Here is a 25,981-nt window from a genome sequence, read left to right as displayed (position 1 = left end):
ATCTAGATTAAAATGGCTCATTTGAAATGTTTGCTACTCAAATACAATAATGATTAAAAGTAATGTTAAGTCTTTGAGAACGGGTTTCTCAAGTCAGGTGGTGCATTAGACCAGGGGCTCATCTTCTGTTTCCAAAATGCATCACAAACAGATTGAGAAAGCTGTAAACCAATTCCACATTGCAAAAGCTGCAAACAACCTTACGCCTGTTTCACACATAATCTGTCTGCAGTGCATATGTGTTGTGTATTTTTTTTACGCACCCATGTTAACGGATTCCAGCATTCATGCGGTTGCGGGAAGCTTCTTTAAAAAAAAAAAAATGTAAAAAATTCAGATCAAAAAAATTCTGAAGCTGACGGCTTCAGCTGCATCCATGTTAGCACGTCACGTTTGATGTGGTAATTTCACAGTAGGCATACACACAGGTTTAAACACTCGTTATCGCCCCCTACAGATTCGGCTAGGTATACATCCGTGCTAAAATATCAAGGTGAAAGTCATCACAGCTCGTGTAGTATAGACCCAGCTCCCAACCCATAGACAGTAAAAGAAATGGACACAGCGACCCCATTGGAACTCAATTGAGACAAATGAAGCCCAGTTTTAGCGTTTTTTAGCACTTCCGTTTCTGACGCGCAGACTCAAACGAAGCTTGACGACGTCAGCAACCTGTCTGACAGATGTAAATCTTGTAGTAGCTGTGCGTGCAAACTGCCATCGTTAATCTTGCAGAGACGGCGAGCTTGAGCGGGGAGTTCTTTGTCGTGAGTGAGCAGGAGTAAGTATTCTGATTAATTATTTTGTATAGAATTTTAAAATGTAACGCCACTACGCCATATTAAGTTAAGTTTATTAAGTTTACAAATTAAGTTTACAAAAACTGTTTATACGGGGCCATAATGTAACATAGAAGGTAATGGAGCCCTTTATACATTGTCGTGTATCTTTAGAAATAAATAATGGACAAACAGAGTCTTTAAACGCCTCAGATGTAAAGTTATTCGCTGTCAAAGTGACGCCAAAATGAATGGGAGTCAATGGGAATGCTAACGCAAGTGAAGTTCTGCTAAAAGATGGCAGCCCCCACCCGACTTCAACTTCCGGTCGAGTTCCTTGCCCCTTGTCCCAACCCAACTTTGAAAATAGATCAACGGCGATAATTTTTTTATCGCCCAATAAGAGTCTCCCGTTAAAATATATATATATATATATATATATATATATATATATATATATATATATATATATATATATATATATATATATACATATATATTAACAGCTTGTTATTATATTAAGTAATGTCTTTATGAAAATATAAAACTGTAGAAACATTAGTCAATGGAAAGTCCCCACCGTAACAGAAAGGCACACACACACACACACATATATATATATATATATTAGTGCTGTCAAAATTAGCGTGTTAACGCATTCGATTAATTTGAAATATTTAACGCGTTAAAAAAAAATAACGCAATTAACGCGGTTGCAGTTTTTTATATTTCCAGTTGTGGCCTATGTGTGTTCAACGTGCAAAGAAATATGGATGAGACCAAGGAAGGACTTTTAGACGGAAAGTTTCAGTATAAAACTCTGCCGGATTACTCTTCAGTCTGCCACAAGAAACATTACTCTTCATTTAGTCTGCCACAAGAAACAGCAACATTAAAATCATGAACTCAAATGTCATTGTTAAAAAAAAAAAACAATGACTGTAACAGTGCGTAAATCTGACCTTTCTGTTATTCTAACGTTAATAAGCTTAAACGAAAATAACGAAATAATTGTGTAGCGGAGTATTTTTTGTACACAGTGCCGCGAACTGTCAATCACTCCTGTGCGCGTGCATCACTGTCCTCCTCAGCTGCAGCAACTTGTGCTCTCTCTCTTCATCAAGCTTTAAAACAAAAAGGGGACAAAAAGATCATATTGTCTTTGTGCATAGGCTATAGATTAATTAGATAAATGAATATCTAAATTTGTGCCTTGCCGTCTACGGTATTTTTTTAGAACTTAGAAAAAAGATGCTGCAGCCAATGAACAGCCAGCGGGGGCTGCAGGACGACTCAACCTCCGCAGACAGTTTTTAATGTTTATCAGACAATAAATACTCAAGATTTTGCTTTAGTATAACTCACAACGAGTTTCACACACCTTCTCCGGCCACGTTGAGTTGTTGACACTTAACAGTGGGAAAAGCGACACATGCGCTATTCATTTGTATAACTTAAGGGTGAATGGGTAATGTAGTTTCTGCTCTGGGTGGGATGAATTAGGAAGGTTGCATTGTGTAGGGCGCTCTGAAAATCGGCAGTGCAAGTAAAAGATTAAAACCTCTATTAAAACAGATGTCCAAATGAGCGTACCGGTACGATAAAGGCACGTTCTGGGCACACGGAGAGGTGGCGGTACGCTCAAGAGCTATATTTGGAAGTGGCGGTACTGAGTAGCCTACTGGTGCGTACAGGCCTACTGAAAGCACTGGCAATGACTATACTTTGGAATTTTTTTGCAGTCCACTTAGACTTCAACATGGAAATCATTTTTGTTTTTTATTGGCATTGATTGTTTTGAAATTCAAATGGTACTTACATGCCTGTGTTTTTATTTCTGTAATAAATATGGCTTTCAAGCCAACAGTTAATTTGTAGGATATTGATGGTTTATTGCAGGTATGTTGTTTACATGAGAAAGTCTGTGTTACAAGTTAAACAAAAATTCCAATAAACAATCATATTTTGAATTTAAATAGTTTCTTTGTTTTGAGTTTACATTAATTATTTACATTTTACATTTACATATCCAAAAAGTTTCAGTCTTTTAATTGCGATTAATCGCGATTAATCGTGATTAATTTAAAATAATTGTGCGATTAATTAGTTATTTTTTTAATCGATTGACAGCACTAATATATATATATATATATGTACATATATGTGTGTGTGTGTGTGTGTGTGTGTGTGTGTGTTATTTTTGTGTCTTTAAGCTAGGACACACCTTTGAATGATCTAAACTTCCTGTTCTCTCACAGCAGCAGGACACTGTTCTTATAAATACACTGTAAGCTGATGAGTGTCATCCCGTCTCTTATGAAAACATGTTGTAATATTACAATTAGTGCTGGTAAGCAATAACATATTTTTATCTAATTAATTACACAACGTGCTGATTAATTAATTGAATTAATCACACATCAAATTTTGATAAATTACTCCCAAAAGATGATTTAAAGTCGTTGTGTAAAGCATCAAACATGAATTACAAAAAGTAGGTTCAGAAAGAAATATTTTTTTTGATAAAACTGATTACATATAGCCTACGAGCATGTGAGTGAATGATGACATAATTGTCATTTTTGGTTGTATGGACTATAACCTTAATGATTTATTTTCTTCATATTATTATTATTACTATGAAAATATGGAATTTTTTTCTTTAATTAAATGCCATTCTAAATAATAAACTAAAACTGCCAGTAGTTGGTGGTAAATGTTTTACTGATTAAGTCACTGAGTCACAACATTGTGTCTAAAATAACACAATATTAACTTCTAAATGAACTGTTGGATAAGATGAGTATCACATTTGCACTTGTGTGATATTGCACTTAGCCTGCACTTTCTGACATTCTCTAGGCTCCATCACGCAGTAAGTTGTTGCTCGGCCTCATATTACTCATCAGGCGACTGTATGAAATGGCAGATGATCCTCAAGGTCTGGCACGGGGTGAGTGCGCCAAATGTGTTAATAATTGCAATGCGTTATAATTCTCCATATTTAATTAATCTAATTAATGCATTCAATTACCAGCCCTAATTAAAATATTACATTAAGACAAGTTTGCAGTGATATACAAGCATACATGTTCTTCTTAACATCGTATATTAGTGGAGCACACTAAAGATTTCTCACAGCTTCTGAAATGTCTGTATTTGCCTAGTTCCTGAATCACTTCTGTTGCACTAATGAAATCAGGTCAGGAGAGTAAATGATGTAATTAAAGGTTACTTTATTCACTTTATGTTGGCTAAACTGAAAGTCCCATGTGAGTTGAATGTGGAGTTATGTTTGATGTTTAAAAGTTTCTGTTATGCTGAAGTTTATATGGTTGACATTGTGCTAAAGGGCAAAACTGTGGTCTGGTTGTGGTTGGCTACATGATGTTATATATAGTGCATTCTGCGTCACACAGCACACAGTCTTTACGATAACGCAGACACAGACACAAATAACTTCTTGGTGATTGCATTTGTATGCAAATATGCTGTGGTAACTAGAGAAACACTAAATAAGTATTTCCATTTAATAATGTCAGTGTATTAATATGAGATGAAGTGAATGAACTAGCAATGTTTTTATTAAACTCCTTCTGTTCATCCATGATCAAGCTCTTGTCTTTCTCTGAATCAGATCAGTCAGATTGTGAAATTATTATGTGTTTATTTTCCACATCTGGAGTTATTTCTTCTGCTCTTTAACTTCATTCTGTTGGTTTTGGTTGATTAAATCTCTGCTTTGCTTTTTTAAGATCTCAATATGTGAAATCACAATGGTTTCTTCACATGAACTCTTCAGAAATGTGATTGGAGAAATTAAATTAAAATCGAGATGAAATGTGATTTTGACAACTTTTTCACTGTGTTTCACCGATTAGATTTGCTTTGCTCTTTTTTGGGATCCAAATCCCAAATGAATTTCATGTACAATTTATATAATATTTATTTTGCATATACTTATAATAAATAGTGAAGCTGGTTTAAAATCAATCTGCCTTTGATGAGCTCATAAACTCTTTTGACTTCTATGTTTAGTGGGTTTTGAATAAAGTTATAATTACAGACACTTTTTAGTAATGCATCTTTTTAAAGGTATTTTAGAAGGAACTGCTGACCCTCTCTGAAAAGCTTCCTCTTTCCTCTTTCTTTGTTAAAGTGATGTAGTTTCCTGGTGTGTCAGTAGAGCTGCTGTCTGTCTGTCAGTGAAGACGCTGTGTGAGACTCGATCTGACACTCTTCTGCTGGGATTGAGCTCTTCTCTTCTGGAGACTGGACTTTAGAGAAGTGATGCTGATCTTTGGACTGATGCTGCTGCTGCAAACTGCTGCATGTGAGTCACTTTCACATCAAACTCACGCTATAGACTGTAATATTGTTTAAGAATTTTTTTTAAAGTTGTTTAATACATCTTCTGGTCTTATCAGTGTGTATTGGTGGAATATTATGATAATGTCAGATGGAAGTTTCTAGTTACTGTAAAACAGCATCTGTGTAAAATAACAGTTTTTATATTTATAGTCTGTATGTAGTGTGTGTGTGGGTGGGTGTTTGAAAAAAAAATCTTTTCAAACCTCATCCTAACCCTCTGTCTAAAATGACCTGTTTTAAGGCTCATAAGTAATCGGCCTCTCTTATGATTTGCTAACGTCATTGCATAGGAAACAGTGTTTTGATAAGAAAAACCTGTCAGATACACTCAAAACCTTATAAAATAATTTGTTTGCCATTTCTGATGCAGGTGCAGTCAGATCCAGTACCGCTTCGTCTTTCAACAAATGTATCTTTGAAAACTCTCCATTAGCTACATTGTGCCTCATTTACAAAACAAAATCAAACATCCGCTTGTTCCTTACGCTGGGATCCTTCTGATGCCTGTATAAAGTCATAAATGAGATGTTTATCCAGTGTATGCAAAAGAGTGTCAGTTTTTATAAGGGGCTGTATTTGACACAACGCGACACTCGCTCTCAGTGTCATAAGCATCAGCCGATAAGTGACTGATTGACAGTGGACGAGGCGTATGGTGAGATGTTGACTATTCATTGATGTCTTGCTCTGGAGGTGTTTTTTTTTATGCAAATGTTTGTGCGTTTGTGATGGCACAAGCTGTTTTAGAGCTTGATTAAATGCTTTGTTTATAATGAAGATGATGTTTAAATCTACAAAACTTGCAGGATGTTTTAATGTAACAACGACCTCTTATATTCTAAAAGATCAAGACAGGTTTCTCATGTCGTGCACCTTTAATGATTTTTGAAACCTTAGCTAACATTTGATGTTGTAATAGGTGGATCTATTCCGGTTTTTATTGCATCATGTCATTCTGGTACTCTCTCTCTCTCTCTCTCTCTCTCTCTCTCTCTCTGTGAACATGTGGAGGCGTTTGTTGAGCGAGTGGAATGAGCGGTGTGGTGAGTGTGTGGTTTTTCGCCCACTGTGGTTTTTCATAGTTTTTTGTTAAGTTAAAGTTAATTTGATGTGAAACCCAGTCTTTGCACTGTTGGGGGGGCTGAGGGAGCTAATGCTCTAGATTCACTCATGTGTTGCGACGGGGTGAAGGTGGTGTCTGCCTGGAGTATGGCGGAGTGTAGTGTAGTGGTTGGTAACGTCGTTGGGCATGAGTGTGTGCTTGCGGCATCAAGAATGAACAATTCAATCGTGGTGTTTCGGAGAACAGTAGAGAAATCAAATGAAGTCGTTGGTAAGGGAATAACCATACATGAGTTGTTTACCCCAGAATTACCTCTTTCTACTCCCACTAAGAAAGTTACAATTTCAAATGTGCCCCCTTTCATCAAAGGTGAGATGTTGACCCAAGAATTGTCATGCTTTGGCAAACTAATCGCTCCCATAAAAAAGATCGCTATTGTGAGTGAAACGTAGCATCACTTAGATGTTTCATGTGCATGACACTAAATTGAAATAGATGTGACCTTGACTTAAACTATAAGTTTAAGGTGGATGATTTTGATTACACAGACTTTGTTTCTACAGACACAATTAAGTGTTTTGGTTGTGGAAAGTCTGGTAACTTGATTCGTGGCTGTCCAGAAAATGTCACTCATCAAAGTGAGATGAGTAACAGTGCTAAAGATAAAAATGATCAGAATGACAATGTAGAAGTTGCTAGTACTTCTGACAGACTGAACTCTAGTCATCAGAAAGTAGTTGTGCCAGCAGTTAACAATGTTGATTCTGGTTTGATTAGAGAAAGTGGTGAAACATGCACAAAAAAAATCCAGTTTGACCGACTTTGAGATGGATGAAAGTAACAATTCTGACGGTGAAGAAGAAGAAATACTGAATACACAAATGAGTTTGAGTCAACTTTCGGATAATGATTTACATTTAAAGAATGTGCTTCAGTATGATATCTTAATGGACATGGATCAGGTTGTTTTTAAAACACCTCTGAATAGGGAAAAAAAGTGATAAGAGCTTAGTTTTGAAACAGGCCTAAAAGAATCATAAGTAGGAAAAGTTAGACAATGAAAGTAGTGAGAGCAAGTGCTCTGATTCAAATGTTTCATTTCGCTCCCAATCTATTTGGTCATGTCTTGATTATGGAGTGGAAGAAATAAAAAAGTTCTTGAAGGTGACTAAAAACATGACATGAGTGCAAATTGTATTTTGCAGACCTTAAGCCATTGTCTTCTTTTTATGAGTTATAATACCTCACTCCGTGGAGGTACAGCAAGTATTATTTAATAAAAAGTTTACTCCCTCATCTCTTTTAGTAGAGGAATTTGTAAAAAGTAGAGGTTTAAAGATTAAGGCTCAATTTAAAGATCATGTTTTTGCTTTTGTCTGTATACAGTATATGCACCTTCATAAATAGAAATATATATATATATATATTTTTTTAGACAGATTGAATATAGCAGTGAAAAAGTGCAATAATGGGGATCTTTTAGTTATGGGAGAGGATTTTAATTGTGTTGAGAAACACATTGATAGAAACCATGTAGAGCCACATATGGCTTCTCATTGAAAATTTATAGAAATTATAGAAACTAATGAGCTATATGATGTATGGAGGAATTTTAATTATAGAGTTAAACAATATACATCGACAGAAAAGAATGGTCAGACATGTTTTATACAGAATTTATGTTCTCAAACTGGGGTTTTGTTGTCCGATCCAGTCTAAATGAGAGAATGAGCTGTTAAATTCTATATATAAAAATAAAAAAATATGGTTGTAATCACAGGATAGGTCAAGGTAAAGGTAATATTTTCTTTTAAGATTTGCCTAAAATCTCTGAAAGTGCTAATGCAATAAGTGAGGAGTGGAGTGGGGCCGAGAGCCTGCCCAATGTAACAATGTAAAAACTTAATAATCACGGGAAGAAGGAAAGGAGGCGGGAACCTAAAATAAAATCCAGGCCTGGTCCTCTCTCGTCCTCCACTGTCATAGCTAATCATTTGTATCCTTCCGGTCTCCTCCTTGGGACTCAAGACCGATGAGTGGTGCAGGTGTGAAAAATGTGAATGTACTTTTGTTTTATCATCTTAAGCTAATGACATCATTGTAATTGTCAAAGAGCAAAATGATGTTGGTGTTTTAATGAAAACTCTGGGAGATTTTAAAATGTTATCAGACGCAAAAGTTAACTGGGTAAAAGGTGAGGCTGTTTTGGTGGGTGAATGGATAACAGCAAACCATAAACTTCCAGCTGGGCTTAGTTGGAAAAGAGACGGGTTAAAATATGAGACAAATCCTTTCATTCAAAAATTTGGGATGGGTTGGCTGAGAAAATAATGGATCATTTGGATAAATGGAAGTAGATAAAGCAAGCATTGTCTTATAGGGGTCAAACCCTTATAAATAATCTTGTTGATTCATCTCTTTGGCATCGTTTGATGTGTGTTGATTCACCACCACCCTTGCTTAATAAGATCCAATTAATGTTGGCAGACTTTTTCTGGAATAACTTGCATTGAGTGCTTCATAACATGCTATACTTACCAAAAGAAGAAGGTGGGCAAGGACTTGTGCATTTACAAAGTAGAACAGCAACTTTTCGAGTGCAATTTATTCAACGTCTTCTAACTGGCCCTGAGTCTATAAGCTGGAGACCAATAGTAAGTGCTATTTTAAAGAATGTGGCTGGGCTAAACCTGAATAAACCTTTATTTTTATTGGACCCAAAAATTTTGAGTGTGGCAAATCTTCCAGTTTTCTTTCTGAACCTTTTTAAACTCCAAAGGGCAAATGATTCCATATCTTTGCATTAGCTTTTGGAAAAGCCTTTGGTTTATAGAGCAAGATTGGATTTAACTAGTGCATCAGCTTCATTGATTGGAATTTTCTCACAAATGCTATGGTGGTGACACTTCTCCAGCTGTTAAGTTTGGCTGGTGCAGATTTTGTTGAAGTCGATGTGGTGGCCACAAAGTTGGTGTTTAGATCAACTCGAATGATTGAGAAATTATTGCAGAAATTACAGGCTTGTGTCACAACCGAAGAGGCTGATTTATTGAGAAGATATTGTGATGGAGAAATTGATTCCTGTGTTGAAGATGTCTTTCCAAAGTTGTTGAATTCACCTAATTTTGAGAAGTAGAATTTTTCAGAAATTAATGGCAAGTCTTATAAATTATTAAGTATTTTAATAAAATAAAAAAAACAGTTTGCTGATTGATTATACTTTTTATAAAGCCACATCTTGTATTGAAATCTTTGAAAATATCTAGTGTTTTGTGATCTATGAGAGGAGCTCAGTGATAAACCTGTGTGTGTGTGTGTGTGTGTGTGTGTGTGTGTGTGTTGTTCTTCAGGTCTGGATCGGTCCTGCAGTTTTGGTCAATCAGATCCCTGTAACGCAGCTCTTGGAGACAAACTCAATCTGCTGATGGAGCGGGACGCTAGAAAATATGATCTGAAGTTACATCACAGAATAAATAACACGCAAGATGATCCAATTTGTAGAGTAAGAAATAACAGGATGAAGGAGTGTGATCTTTATAATAACAGACCTGAAGTGACAGTCATTAATGGGACTGTGATAATAAACCGTGTGATCAGATCAGATTCTGGGAATTACAGATTAACACTCACTGAATCAGACGGCACAGAAACATCTAGAGATCTTCAAGTGATTGTTGAAGGTACAGAAACTCTCTCATCAGACTCATTCCAGTCTCATGTTCTCCAAAGATCTCACTCTCATGCAGATGAATCAGTTGAATCTCTGTGAAGGTTTTTATTCCTGTAGCACACAGTAAACACACTACAGACTCCAGTAATAGTTTGAGTAGTGTGGAAGATCAAGATTCTCCTGTGTTTGTCATGTGACTGTCATGTGTCCCTCCCTCCAGCTCCTATTGGCTCAGTGAATGTGTCAATCATCTGCTCCTCCAGTGGGGTGATGAGGGTGTCCTGCTCCTCTGAGGGGGATCAGCTCCTCTACAACTGGACTCTGAATGGAGGTCCACTGATGGATGGAAACAGCAGCATTGATCTGGATGAGAGAACTGATGGAGACATCAGCTGCAGCGTGAAGAACCACGTCAGTCACGCACAGAAGACCATTAGAGTCAAGCACTGTCCTGGTGAGCTTTTAATAAATTAATGAAGAATTTGCTAGAAAACAGAAACCGCAACAAGAATAATGCAAAACCTGTCAAAGCCACATTTCTCCCCAGAATCCCCTTATCCCAGGCCTGAGGCGTATTTAATTTAACTTTGGTTGATTTTTAAGTAAAGCTTATTAATAAAGTGAAGCTAGCTTTATGGTATCACTTTTTTTATATATAAAATAAACTTTAATAATAATAATACGTTTTATTTATATAGCGCCTTTCCAGAGCTCAAGGACACGTTACAAACAACAATAAAGGCAATTGACAAAGAGAGCAGACAGAACAACAATAGGCAAATGAGAGTGCAAGTACAGTAAGTGAGAATTGGGTAGATGGGGCAGCAACCAGCAGAGAGAAGAAGAAAAAACAAAAAAAAAAACAACACACTAAGAACTATAACATTCAGAAAATAGGTGTGTTTGGAGCATGGATTTGAATTCAGAGATAGTGTTAACAAAACGGAGTGATGGGGGGAGAGAGTTCCACATTTTGGGCGCAACAACACTGAATGATCTGCCCCCATTGAAGCAAGGCGATGCCGAGGGACAACGAGAAGGCTGGAATCAGTGGATCGTAAAGAGCGAATAGGGGTGTAGGGGAGAAGCAGGTTACAGAGGTAGGGGGGAGCAAGGCCATGCAGAGACTTAACGCGAGAAGGAGAATTTTGAATTTAATACGGTAAGCCACAGGAAGCCAGTGAAGATCATGCAGAATTGGGGAAATATGTGCAGAACGCTTATTGTGAGTGAATAGTCTGGCAGCAGAGTTTTGAATGAATTTTAATTTGGAAATGGAGCTAGCTGATAGGCTGATGAAAAGTGCATTGCAGTAATCAAGACGTGAGGTGACTAATGCATGGATGACAGTTTCAGCATCTGAGATACTGATAAAGGGACAGAGCTGAGCGATATGACGTAGATGAAAGAATGCCAATTTAGTGATGGAATTAATGTGAGAGTGGAAAGATAGAGAGGAATCAAAAATTACACCAAGATTTAAAACCTTTTTGTTTTTATATATTGTTTTATTATTTAATTTGAATATTTTTCACTTGTTTCTTGGCAGTTGCTGTGGTGGCACTGAATTATAAAAAAAAAAAAAAAACAATCATTTAACCCCAAAATCAAAATAAGTTATATTTTGCATGAATACAATAAGGACTATTTTATAGCCATTAATTTAATTTGCATTGTTATTTTCATGGCAATTAAAATACTATGATGATTTTACTTATTTTATACACATTATAGTTAATAATTTTTTTCTTTTCTTTTTTTTTTTTGCATTGAGAATTTACTTAATTTATTTTCATGTTTTTGCCTTTTCCTCGTATGTCAGAAATTTTGATTTTAGGGGTAAATGTCACAATGCAAAATGGTTTAATGCCCCTAAAAACATGAAATGGAACATGATGAATATTACTTATTAATTACAGTTTTGTATTGAAATGTGACCTGGATGTGTCTTTGATAGATTTCATGAGATTCAGACGAATCAACTCCCTCAATTGGTCTCTTAATTCTTCAAAATGTTTAATTATCTCTGCATTAATTAATATTAAGAGATAAAGCAGCTGATTCTGTGCTGATGTTTTATTTCAGGACCAACTACTGCAGCTGTGACCTCTGCAGTGACACAGACATCAAAAGATGGTATGAATGTCACCTACAACATTTTCTGCTGAGCTACAACAAATTTTGTAAATGATAATGAAACCTAATAATAATGATGGCAGCAAGGGATCTATAGGCTCTATTATTATTTGTTTTAGTTCCTGAAATTAAAATACCACAATAAAAAATATGCGACTGGTTTTTAAAAATCTGTTAGCGCAGTTGTCATCTTCTATAGAGCAGGGAAATAACCCTGCATAAGGAATCAGTGTGAAATAAGTCATTAAATACAGCTACTCAAACCAGAACTACTTCTAGACACATCCTGGATAAGAGCATTCTGATCAAACCTGCCAGATCTTACTGTCAGGGTGCGATCTTAGACAGAGGACTCAGATGCAGAGTAAGGAAAAGGAGAATCTTTATTCTCGCCACAAAACACACGGACCACTCGCGCTGCCGGATATCTGAACTACAGATCCTTAGACAGGAAAATAGAAGGTGTGAATGAAACTTGGACACCACATAAAAACTGCAGACACAACCTGTTCGGGATGCTAAATGGCCACCGGGAGGGTGGGACTAGCCTCAGCCTCAAAAACCCGTGACAGCACGTTAGGTTTACCATTCTTAGAGCCCAGGCAATAAGAAATGGTAAACCTGAAACATCCAAAAAATAATGCCCTGTGAGCCTGCCTAGAATTTATTCTCTTGGCGGTGCGAATGTACTCAAGATTCTTATGATCAGTCCAAATGATAAACGGAAATCGCGCTCCCTCTAACCAGTGACGCCACTCCTCCAGGGCAAGCTTGACAACTAGTAACTCCCTATTCCCAATGTTATAGTTCCATTCCGCGGGCGTTAAATGATGAGAAAAGAATGCGCAGCGATGTATTTTCTCGTCCGAAGATGATCTTTGTGACAAAACTGCCCCCAACCCCCACCTCTGACGCATCAACCTCCACAATGAACTTATGAGAAGGGTCAGGGATCGTTAAAATGGGGGTTGAAATAAATTGACTCTTAAGGTTCTCAAATGCAGCTTGGGCCTGCAACGACCAACAGAATAATTTCCTTGTGGAGGTGAGATCAGTCAGAGGAAGATCTATCTGGCTAAAGTCCCGAATGATCCGCCTGTATGAACCAACCTGTCTCGGAGCATGTCGTTGACGATTGCCTGAAAGACCACCGCGGAGTTGGAAAGCCCAAATGGCATAACTAAATACTCAAGATGCCCTGTATGTGTGTTAAAGGTGGTGTTCCATTCGTCCCCCTCCCTAATCTGAACCAAGTGATAAGCATTGCGAAGGTCTAACTTCGTAAAGATGGTTACCCCTTGAAGGAGCTCAAAGGCAGATGACATCAACGGCAAAGGATAATGATTCTCCAATGATTATCCAAGCGACGGCATCGCTCTCCAATTGTCAGCCGTGCTCTCCCAATCTGCATAGGCTCCTCCTCTGGGAGGATGTGGCGTTGGGACATCGTGTCACATGCTGCTCCATACGGGACCCCGGTGACATGTTCATGGGGAATCCCCTCTCTTTGGTGTCGAGAAAGGAGGGTAATCCAGTCGTCGACCCAAATGGCGAGGTTGATAAGCCCATCAAAGCCAGGGGGCAGATCTAGTGAATAGATCTCGTCCTTCACATGCTCAGCAAGGCCGTGGAGGAAGTGATCCCAGAGAGCCTTCTCATTCCAGCCACATGACATGGCGAGCGTGCGGAACTGAATTGAGTAACCAGACACCGACCGCTCTCCCTGCTGAAGCACTGACAATGCTCGTGCTGCTTCAATACCGCATGCCGAGCGGTCAAACACCTTGTGCAGCTCCCTCGAGAATGCCTCAAATGACGCACAACAGTCATGCTTGCTGTCCCACATAGCCGTTCCCCACTCTCTCACTTGACCTACTAGGAGAGTGATGACAAACGCCACCCTGGATTGCTCCGTGGGGAAATAGGAAGGCTGGAGTGTGAAAGTCAGTGAGCACTGGGACAGAAATGACTGACATGATTTGGGCTAACCTGAGTATGGAGCGGGTGGATTAAGTCACGGTTTTATGTGGCGAGGGGCAGGTGGGACAGACGGGGCAGCCGGGACAGACGGGGCAGCCGAAGGGCTGGCCTGCAGCTGGTCAAGCCAATCTGTTAGCTGGTTGAGTTTGAGAGAGATCTCAGAGTAGGCGCGACGAGAAGCTGTGATTTCCTTCTGCTGTCGACCCAGAAGAGAGCCCTGCTGCAGAAGAGCTCGGTGCAGCTCCGTTTCCTCTGCTGAATCCATTTAGTGGTGAGTAGATTCTGTCAGGGTGCGATCTAGACAGAGGACTTAGATGCAGAGTAAGGAAAAGGAGAATCTTTATTCTCGCCACAAAACACAAAATAACATAAACAATAATAAAATGCTCTGGTGCACACAGAGATCTCCGAGCTGGCCGGCACACTGCAGACCATTCGCGCTGCCGGATATCCGACCTAGGGATCCTTAAGTAGGAAAGCAGAAGGTGAGAATGAAACTTGGACACCACACAAAACACGGGCAAAGACAAAACAATCTACTCACGATGACAGACAGAAAAGCAGAGACATATAAGGGAGTGGGGGAATGAGCTACAGGTGGGGAAGAATCAGCTTGTGATCTGCACAACCCCGCCATAATCAGCGCTGATTGCCCAGACCACGAGCTACCGAACAGACAGGGCAACACAGACCACAGGGGAAGCTGAGACGACACCCTGCACCATGACACTTACAAGTTCAAGATGTACTGAATCCAGTAAAATGCATTTAAAGGAATTGTTCACCCAAAAATGAAAATGACCCCATGGTTTACTCACCCTCAAGCCATCCTAGCTGTATATGACTTTCTTCTTTCAGACGAATACAATCAGAGTTATATTAAAAACATGTCCTTGGTCTTACAAGCTTTATAATGGCAGTGAATGTGTGCTGAGATTAAATATAAGTCCAATAAACTGTGTCCATCCATCATTAAAAGTGTCCACACAGCTCCCGTGGCTTAATAAAGGCCCCCTGAAGCAAATCAATGTGTTTGTGTAAGAATAATATCCATAATCAAAACTTAATAAACAGTAAACTCTATCTTCCACTCACTGTCATACTTGTGTTCACGAGAGAGTGGTGTTCCAGTGGATGATGAAGGATGTGGTGAATGCAGAGATGAATGCAGAAACGCAGATGAGAGAGGGAGAGAGAGAAAAAAACACCAGTTATGAATAAGAAGTACAAAATGAATGAATAGAGAAACATTTCAGAGGATGTTGATTTAAGTCATGAGGAGACTGGTTTTTCTTTGCTAAAGTAAGGAAACTTTGCTTTATTTGCTCCTGCAAACACAAACTGGTTCTCGTGAGACTAGCATATCCCCATCACTGTAAAAAATGATTCACTTTATTTATTCAATAAAGTTGTTTAAAATGTTACATCCAATATTATTAATTAAATTTTACAGATGTTAAATTTAGAATCAATTTAATTAATTAATTAATTAAAATAATCAAATTAGATGGTTTCAAGCAACCATTCAAAATGAGTAGAATACCATGAAAAAAATATTGATTTCATTGAAAACAAACAAACAAAAAATACTCTGCTAAAGAATACTATGTTATACATGCCAGGCCAGTAGTTGGCGATCATGAAACACCCTGCAAAAACATTACATGCATGAAAAGTGAAAGTGAAAGTGAAGTGACATTCAGCCAAGTATGGTGACCCATACTCAGAATTTGTGCTCTGCATTTAACCCATCCGAAATGCACACACACAGAGCAGTGAACACACACACACTGTGAGCACACACCCGGAGCATAGGCAGCCATTTATGCTGCGGCGCCCGGGGAGCAGTTGGGGGTTCGAAGCCTTGCTCAAGGGCACCTAAGTCGAGGTATTGAAGGTGGAGAGAGAGCTGTTCATGCACTACCCCCACCCACAATTCCTGCCGGCCGGAGACTCAAGCTCACAACCTTTCGATTGGGAGTCCAACCCTCTAACCATTGGGCCACGACTTCCCCGTAAGTCGTGCATGCACATGACATCAACTTTTTTCAAAATTCACATTTTTGTTGCTTACATAAATATGATATAGGCATCATGTTCAGAAGTTTGTGTCTTCAGACCCTCAAAACAGAGTTATTGAAGACACCTAAAGTTCACAAACAGAATCACTGAAGGAGAAAAGAGTAAATGTATGGGGTTACCATTATAGTGGTCAGTGTTTTCTTTAGTTGGGCTCTTGACCCTTTAATAATATATTTTTATGGCTGTTTTAACTGAATCTATAACAGCTAGACATGCTAAGAAAAAAGGTGTTCAGGTGGTGCTGGTTATGATTTTACATAATCATTGTTTGGCCTGAGTGTTATAGATAAAGCCTGATCTCTGAGATAAATTAACATTCATAAAAGCAGCACCTTTAATTCAACAATAGAAGGCCAGGATGTTGCTGTAAAATCCAGAGTTTAAGAATTCTGATTAAGAAAACAATTGTAGTGGGGAAGAGAAACCTTTTTTTTTTTTGACATTAAGTGACATCAAGAACAAGTGTATGTATCTCAGGAATGATGACAAACAGCATATTCAGATAAAAAGATGAACTGGAAGCATCACAAAACAAGCTACTAAAAATAGTAAAGAATAAATATAAGACAATTCTATCCATCATTTATTCATGATACAAATCATGATGGGAGTTTTGATAGGTGGTACCCAGAATGCAGTGCAACATGCTGATGGTCACCATTGTTGAGGTTCTCAGGCTGATTCTTGATATCTGTTTGCCTAAATGAAAGATATTTTCTTAAAAAAAAAATGTTTTGATCAGAAATGCTTCTAAGAATCTCTTCGCTTATGCTGAAAATACCAGACCTTATACTGTACAACTACAGGATGCCTGTTGTCAAATGATATCAAAACAAACAACACCACCTAATCTTACTCTTTATTGGCTTGATTAGCTGCTGTATCACAATTACAGCAACCCCCCCCCCCCCCCAAAAAAAAAAAAAGTTTGTTTAAAAATGTAAGGGTCAAGAGCCCAACTACAGCAAACACTGATCACCGTAATGGTAACCAAATTTTTGATTATTCTCCTTCTGTGATTCTGTTTGTTAACATCAGGTGTCTTAAATAACTCTGTTTTGGGGGCTTGAAAATATAAGCTTTTGAACCAGACGCCTAGATCATCTCCATGTAATCAACTAAAACATGAATTTGTGAATTACATTTTTGTGCTGTGTTTCGATGTTGCCAACTACTGGCCTGGTATGCATAACATAGTATTCATTAGCATAGTGTTTTCGACGATCAAACCAATCAGAGTAGGTATGGGGCGGGTTAACATGTGCAACCCTGCCTCTAACTGCAGGCTGCAGCCTTATGCTTCTCGTTTATCAAAATTTTTGTATTTTTGTTTATTTTACTTATTTTTTTCATGTTATTTTACTAATTTTTAATGATTGCTTTTAAGCATCTCGTTTGATTAATTTTATTTAATTCTAATGTGTTACATTTAATTAATAATATTGCTTGTAATCTGTTACCACAATTTTATTGAGTAAATATAGAGTATCACTTTTTACAGTGCACAGCGAATAATACAGAAATTAAGTGAAGAACAATATGAATATAGTCCAGTGAGAGTTTAAGCATTTACAAAATGACTCCCAATATAATTAATGAAGCTGTCTACACTTGTGAAATTAATCTCTTATATCATATGTATGATCATCCAGCGGGTGACGTATAACTGTGTATTTAGTAACTTTAGTAAAACTTTAGTAAACATTGGTAAATAAGTAACTCACAATGTTTTTGTTAAACCGTGATCATGTTAAACACTAATTCAGTCAGAAATTTAAACACAAATTGCCCTAAAGTGTGTTCTCCCTCCGCATTCCCATTAATGGTATCAGTATTTATATAGTTTATAGTTATATAGTTAAAATATAGTTTTTTTTTTATAGTTGTACTGATTTATAGTAGTACATATCTTTCTCACACACATGTCCCACAAAATCACATCTACATCCTGCAACAGAGCAATTACCAGGTGTTCACCGTATTTGTTACTGATTTAGTTCATGATGTCTGTAGATTTTGGTACATTTCATGTGTGTGTGTGTGTGTGTGTGTGTGTGTCTGTGTGTGTCTGTTGTTCTTCAGGTCTGGAGGTAAACTGCAGTTTTGATCAATCTGATCACTGTTATGCAGCTCTGGGAGACAAACTCAATCTGCTGATGGTGGACGCTAGTAAATATGACCTGAAGATAATAAAGAGAATAAACAACACACAAGATGATCCAGTTTGTAGAGTAAAGAATGGCAGGATGAGGATGAGTGAATGTGATCTTTATAATAACAGAACTGAAGTGACAGTCATTAATGGGACTGTGATAATAAAGTGTGTGATCAGATCAGATTCTGGGAATTACAGATTAACACTCACTGACTCAGACGGCACAGAAACATCTAAAGATCTTCAAGTGATTGTTGAAGGTACAGAAACTCTCTCATCAGACTCATTCCAGTCTCATGTTCTCCAAAGATCTCACTCTCATGCAGATGAATCAGTTGAATCTCTGGGAAGGTTTTTATTCCTGTAGCACACAGTAAACACACTACAGACTCCAGTAATAGTTTGAGTAGTGTGGAAGATCAAGATTCTCCTGTGTTTGTCATGTGACTGTCATGTGTCCCTCCCTCCAGCTCCTATTGGCTCAGTGAATGTGTCAATCATCTGCTCCACCAGTGGGGTGATGAGGGTGTCCTGCTCCTCTGAGGGGGATCAGCTCCTCTACAACTGGACTCTGAATGGAGGTCCACTGATGGATGGAAACAGCAGCATTGATCTGGATGAGAGAACTGATGGAGACATCAGCTGCAGCGTGAAGAACCACGTCAGTCACGCACAGAAGACCATTAGACTAGTCTGTCCTACTGGTGAGATTCTAATACATGAATGAAGTATTTGCTAGACAACAGTATTTGCTAGAGTTGTGATTGGATGTTGACAGGTTTCTGTCATCTTCCTCAAATGTCTTGATCAGCACTCCTGCTGTTGCTGTTGGTTGTATCAGTCGGTGGTCAGATCAGCGTAGCAGTTAATAAACTGGACAAGGGAAGTCATGTATGGGACAAATCAGTTAGGACCACTTAATGGGATGTCTGTCACGCTGTCAGTCTCTGTTTTCCTGGGTGTTCCCTAGTGAGCTCACTTCTCCTTAGGCACTTCACCATAGGCACTTTAATTCCGCTAGTCTGGTCATGTCGTCACAGTAATTGCACTCCAATTAAATCGCACAGGTGTTGACAATCCTTTGTCATTAGTCTCCCTATGTATAGCTGTCTTTCTCTGTCATCTGTATGGAGTCCTTACCCTATGTGTCTATTCTCTCGTCTCCCGAGACTTCACCTACCTTCTCGTTCCTCCAAGTTCCGGTTTTCATCCGGTTCCCTTTTTGGTTTTGTTTGTCTCTCAAGACTGTTTATTTTGTATTCATCCTTTTCCCAAACCCAACCGTCACAATGTCCTGCCTATACAGGGCATTTGACAACGTCGTAGACACAGTTATCAGAACATGGTATGAAATTACAATTAAACTTGATGGCAGTGAGGGATCTACTGGCTCTTCCGTAGCTAATATGAATTTTAACTGATTTACTGTACTACTAATTGCATGTAATTACTAAAATGCTATGCTTGTTTCAGTTGGTATGAATGAATGGATGTTTTTTTTTTTTTAGTTTGCTTTAAGTGACCTTGTGTTTTTTCTTTTACAGCTGTAAAATTATATCTTATTGTTTTGGGCTGCGTTGCTCTAATCCTGATTCTGATGTTCATCACCGTATGTTACATTTACAAAAGGAAGCAGCTCAAGTGGACACCAGGTAAGTTCATGTTGAATCTCTAGTTCATATACTAACAGATGAAGGTTAAAATGGAGTACTATTTGTATCTTATGTGTTATATATGCTGCATAGATTTGTTTGGTCATTGCAGTCTCTTAAAGACAGTTACACAAAAAGCCAAAGTAAAAACATTATAGATGTGATGAAGATGATCTGAGACAGTTTTGATGGAAATTTGACAAACTTTCTTGGTTTTAAAATGGTGCAAAATGGCAGAAATGCTTTTAAACAATATTATTCCTCAAACACCATGACAATTATTAATTATTAATATATATATATATATATATATATTATGTATAATAACATTATTTACTCTAACAATATATCATTACAAATGAATTAGTTAAGCAGTTAGATAATTGTGAAAATATACTGCCAATTGTAAATGTTAAGAACTGCATGCCTTGTTTACGAATGACTGGAGTTTATTAACATACACATTTAACAAGTGTGGAGAAGTACACAAATCAAGTACTTGAGTAATAGTAAAGATAAATATAATCAGATATTACTCCAGTAAAAGTAAAAGTAGTGCTTTTTCTATTTGACTCGAGTGAAAGTACAAAAGTACTCAATTTATCTACTTAAGTAAAAAGACTGATATATTTATTTAGCAATTTTACATAGGCTACTTACTTAAATTTTATATTAGCAAATATTTTTTATAATCCTACTGCTCAAATACCTGGGATTTTCCCAAAATAAATACTATATGGAGTCAAGTTATATTTTAGTTGTTGATATGGACTACATTGACGAGTCTGATGTAGTAATGTTAAGCTTACACTGCTATGTACCTGAGAGAAAACAGATCTGACCATCTGATTTCACCAGTAAGAAGAAAAGTGTTTTAAAGTTTGTTGTTTTGCAGAACATCACAGTTACATATAACACGAGAATAAGGCCTGAAGTTAGCAAGCTTTTTTAAGAAAAATATAATTCTTCCTGTGGCTCAAGTGGTAACGCGTAGCGTTAGCAGCGCAAGGTTGTGGGTTCGGTTCGATTGTTAAATATTTTTTGAAGTGTAGTGAAGTAAAAAATACAATCTTATGCTTTGGAATCTAGTGAAGTAATAGTTACTCAAAATAAAACTTCTACAGGAAAGTAGGGATACTTGAATGTACTTAAGTACAGCCACTCCATTACTGTCCACCCTTGCATTTAACTATGTAATCTGAGGTTCAATTAAGCATTTGTTAATTTTTGGGTAGACTTTCTATTTGCAAATTACTCAGAATTTACTCATATACTTACAAAGGTTTTATGAATGAGATCCAACAAATCAAAGATTGGTGAATATATGATCTCACTTATTGTATTCTTTCCTTGACTTTTTCACAATGCGTTACATGCAGACAGTTTGATATGTGAAAAATGTATGACCAGCATGATCTGTTATGATGAATTGGAAGGCAATACTTTAATGACTGAAATATGAGATTGTAGTTGGTCTGTTGCTGATGTCAGTGTTTTCCCTTCAGCCGCTGCTGGAGGTACAGAGCTCATATACGCTGATATCTCTCTTGAGGAAAAGGGTGAAAAGAAGAATACAGGTAAGACATTCAAATTTGTGGTTACGCAGTTTACAGTAGATGTTGTTAATATTAAAAAAGATTTGCACAGTTTGATGTCATTTTCTGGTGAAACTTCTTGTACATTCTTGGACATACTTCCAAGACTTGGTGGCTGTAATTCTGAAAAACACTGAATATTGGTTGGGTGACTGACAGCCACACATACACCTTAAAACAGATTAGATTAATCTGCGCTGAGGAGACATGCCGAGGCACAGCTCGCCTAAAGAAGACAATTTTGCTAATAATTGCAATTGCAGGTTCCAAACAGAGATGGCCACAAAGAGGCAAAACTAACATAATGCAGCTTTAAAGGGATAGTTCATCCAAAAATTACATTTTAATGTTCATCCAAGATGTAGGTGACTTTGTTTCTTCAGTAGAACACAAACAATGATTTGAACAAATTGCATGACGACAGAATCTATGAGAGTAAGAAAAACATGCACCGGCAAATCCAAATTAAACCCTGCGCCTCTTGACAATACGTGTTATGTATAAATGTGATGTGTTTGTGGGGAAGTCGTGGCCTATGGTTAGAGAGTTTGACTCCTAACCTTAAGGTTGTGGTGTTTGTGTGTGGGCACTTGGGATGAGTTAAATGCTGAGCACGAATTCTTAGTACGGGTCAACATACTTGGCTGTATATCACTTTGATCACTTTTAAAGACAAAAAAAAAAAAAGGTCTCTGCAAGAAACTGAACAGTTTATATATATATATATATATATATATATATATATATATATATATATATATATATATATATATATATATATATATATATAATTCTTTTTTTACCTCTGATTCACTTAATATCTGAACTGTTAGAACTCTTGTGAATGCGCTTCAGAGCAGCCTGCGCATGAGGCATCATCATCATCATCATCATCTACCATTGATACTCCTAATTGAGATTATAGATATAGTGTCAATGGTCCCTTTGAGAGATAGGTGGCAGTATTGCGCTTATAATTCTGCGACCTACATAGCAGATGGACTTGGCCCAAATGTGGCCTCAGGTTGTCACTGCTGGGTTCCTGTCGGCAATGGCATGAACCATTTCAGCCAGAGCTGGGCCATGTGTGGCAATGACGGCACACTGGGGATCTGACAAACAACATGAGGGCCGAGTGTTGATGGGAGGAGTGTGGCCCAGATCAGTCCAGTGATAGTGGCCAGAATCAGGCTAAGATCTGCCAGCATATTATGTGACTCATGATAAACAAGATAAATACAATATTGCATGACAATGGTTAAATGATCTCATACATTTTAATGAAGTGTAGTATTGTTAAAATGTAGTCTTTGAAATGGCAAGTCAAAACAGAATGAAACAATAACTAAGCAAATCAGTCAATGGCATTAAACAGCATTTTATTATAATTTTATTACATTTAATAATAGTATTCTTGGTACAAATAATCTTAGAATCCTTACATGAAAAGAAAGAGAGAGAGAGTGTTTAACCGTTATCATGTAATATTTATTTGGTTTACCATGGGACACACACTGATCTATAATAGAGAGTAGGTGCACATAATTTTTATTAGTATGCTGTCATGCACAAGCATTAAATAAAATGATCCTGAAAGTATTTCATTTTAATTAAAATCCTGTATCCATTTGATACTTCGAGGAACAGATCCAAATTCAAACCGCATTCATTGGCGATATATATCTCCTTCCTCTGTAGCTATTATAACTATAAAAAAATGTGCCGTTAAGAAGTTTTACAACAAGTTTTATGGCAGCGATATCAAACGCTCATTGGTTCTCGCTGGTTTTCGTCAGAGATTGCGACATGTCGTGTTTCCGGTGATGTGTGTTTTGAATGAGAAACGCGCGTCTTGAAGGAGTGGATCGGGATAGTATTTTCAGTGTTTAACATCTTAAATTATGACCTGCTCTTCACACTACTATTATATTCTGCCAGAGTGGACTGCAACTGCAATGCATGGTCATTTGGAGTACTGTGGTACTGCTCTTTGTCACATCTGTAATAAATTATTATGATTAAGTTACATGTGTCTATCTGTTACCTTTCTCTTGTAGACTGTATACTTTATACACACTTTATTGGTTGATTTGTTCTTTATAAAAATAAATAGAAAAACCAATGCAATACGTTTTTTTTTATTGCACAGTACATGATGTGTCAGTTTTAAGTCAGATTTTCTATTCAACAGTTTCTATTCACAAAATGAATAATTGCGATCATAGTAATATACAATGTAATAATATGAAATAAAAAAAATTCCCAGACATCAATATAGTGTTGGCCCAGATCCGGCCCACATCTGGGTCCCATGAAATCAATTCGGGCCGGATCTGGGTCGAAACCGATTGCTGTCTGGGTTGGGTCTGGACTATATAAGGCTCAGGTGTGGCTCAGATTTGGGGATTCTGGTTTACTTTAGGCTGAGAATTGGCACCAATAATAAAACCTGTTTTGGCCCAGATCAGGCCCAGCTAAGACTGATTAACTGGCTGAGAAAACTACATACATACTGCTCAATCTCTGGCAGAGACCTATCAGTTTTGTATCTTTAAACATCAATGTATCGTCATGAGCTGCAGGCTTTATTTGTCTGTGCATGATTTTTTTTTTTTTTTTTTTACTCCTATTGATTGTGTTACCTTTGCCATGCATTGTACGACTGAGAGACTGAAACTGCAAGTTTAAAATCATAATTTGTGTTCTACTAAAGAAAAATTCACCTACATCTTGGATGCCCTGGGGGTAAGCAGATAAACATCAAATTTTAATTTTTGGTTGAATTATCCATTTAAAAATCATCAACTTTTTTTGGTCTTGGGTCATAAACTAAATTTCCTTGTTGAAAAATCCAGCATGTGCTGGTTAGGTATGTTATGAAGCACGGCAGCAGGTTTGAGCTGGTTTAAACTGGTCCTGAGCTGGTTGTAAACTGGTAATGATCTTACAAGGAATTCAAGATATTGAAACTTATAATAGCACATCTACTAAACTCTATAGCCTTCATCGGTCAAACAACAGAATAAAGAATTTCTCCAGATTTCAGAAGAAGCTTATGGACATAACTATATAACTATATAATATGAGTCAGACACTGAAGTTAGTTGCTGTTTTTGTCTATTCTGGGGAAGATTCATTTACATGTTTATCAATGATTCACACACAGAAACTTTTGGATTTTTTTAAATCTAATGTTCATCTAATCTCAGTTTGGAAGTGACTTCACTCTATGTTTTAAAGATGTCTTCTTTGGATTGTTTGACTACTCAAAAAATAATATAGGAAAATTAAATACTTAAAAGAGACTTAATTTGTGTTTGCTGCTAGCTAAATGTCATAAATTTATACAAAAATCAGGCTCTAAGCCTCTCTTTTCTTTATTCAGAGTTGAACTAGACAAGATGAAGCAATCTTTAACAGACATCTTGCAGACATATTTGTGTGCTAAAGGGGAAATGAATTTTTTTTGCATTTCCTTTGCTGCAATAAAATTATTTTCTAATTTATATGATCAAAGATTGTGTAAATGTATAACATTTTAACTTTAAGTAGCTCAAATGAATAAAAATATTTTTATAGAAAAAGTTAATTTAATAGAATACAAATGAGCAAGAGAGTTCCCATCGCTAGTTTAACTTAAACTGGATTTGATCTTTTTATTATTATTGTTTACTACTTTCTCAGTTAATTAGTTTCACTCCTGAAAAGCTTAATTTGTCAGTTTGAAGTTTTGTTAAAGCTGCTATTTCTACTGCAGACTAACAGTGACTGACAGCTCTCCAGAATGAGTAGAGACGTCCAGTAATGTCTCGTCTTGTGTTTCTCAGCAGAAGTTCCCCCTTATGTTGATGTGGAATATGCCATGGTCCAACTGCAGACAAAGAGAAAGGAAGAGGAAGAGGTGGAAGAGAAGGAGGAGGTGGAAGAGAATGAAGAAAAGGAGGAGGTGGAAAAGAAGGAAGAGAAGGAGAAGGAAGAAAATGAGGTGGTGGAAGAGAAGGAGCAGGAAGAGGTGGAAGAGGAGGAGGAGGACGTGAAAGAGAAGGAGGAGGAAGAAAAGGAGGTGGAAGAGAAGGAGGAAGAAAAGGAAGTGGAAGAGAAGGAGGAGGAAGAAAAGGAGGTGGAAGAGAAAGAGGAGGAAGAAAAGGAGGTGGGAGAGGAGCTTCAGTATGGTGAGGTGACGTTCACACCAAACCACTCCCACAATCCACAGGAACTTCAGAATCAGTGTGTTTTCTAGGGATGAAACAATTCACGGTAAAAATAAAATGAAAAATCAAACCATATGGTTCAGCACGCACTCGTACCACAGTTCAACTTTAATCTGACAAGGCATCTGTAATATGGTTTGGTAAAAATGTAAAAGTTTGGCCAATGTTTCTGTCAATGGATAGCCATTGTGGCTTCCCATTGCATTACAACATCAATGATGAAAAAAAGGATAAAAAAAAGAAACATGGACAAGTCTATTACTCTTTGTTAAATGTGAATGCTGTCT

General features: G+C 37.4%; 1 protein-coding gene across 1 annotated transcript; it reads left to right on the top strand.

Moving 5' to 3' along the window:
- Positions 1–4,948: 4,948 nt before the first annotated feature.
- Positions 4,949–25,723, top strand: LOC113058030 (uncharacterized). The gene is made up of 9 exons (XM_026225695.1): positions 4,949–5,112; positions 9,564–9,893; positions 10,104–10,337; positions 11,969–12,019; positions 18,164–18,496; positions 18,707–18,940; positions 19,781–19,888; positions 21,394–21,465; positions 25,311–25,723. The coding sequence occupies exons 1-9, from the start codon at positions 5,070–5,072 to the stop codon at positions 25,721–25,723; spliced, it is 1,818 nt and encodes a 605-aa protein (XP_026081480.1). The 5' UTR covers positions 4,949–5,069.
- Positions 25,724–25,981: the final 258 nt, after the last annotated feature.

This window comes from Carassius auratus, chromosome 39 (assembly GCF_003368295.1).
Source record: "Carassius auratus strain Wakin chromosome 39, ASM336829v1, whole genome shotgun sequence".
NCBI classification, from domain to species: Eukaryota; Metazoa; Chordata; class Actinopteri; order Cypriniformes; family Cyprinidae; genus Carassius; species Carassius auratus.
This window is presented reverse-complemented; position numbering and strand designations above follow the sequence as displayed.

Coding starts and splice junctions, on each gene's coding strand:
- LOC113058030 (XM_026225695.1), top strand. CDS start 5,070: ATGCTGATCTTTGGACTGATGCTGCTGCTGCAAACTGCTGCAT. Junction 5,113..9,563: donor GCTGCTGCAAACTGCTGCAT/GTGAGTCACTTT, acceptor GTTGTTCTTCAG/GTCTGGATCGGTCCTGCAGT. Junction 9,894..10,103: donor TCTTCAAGTGATTGTTGAAG/GTACAGAAACTC, acceptor CCCTCCCTCCAG/CTCCTATTGGCTCAGTGAAT.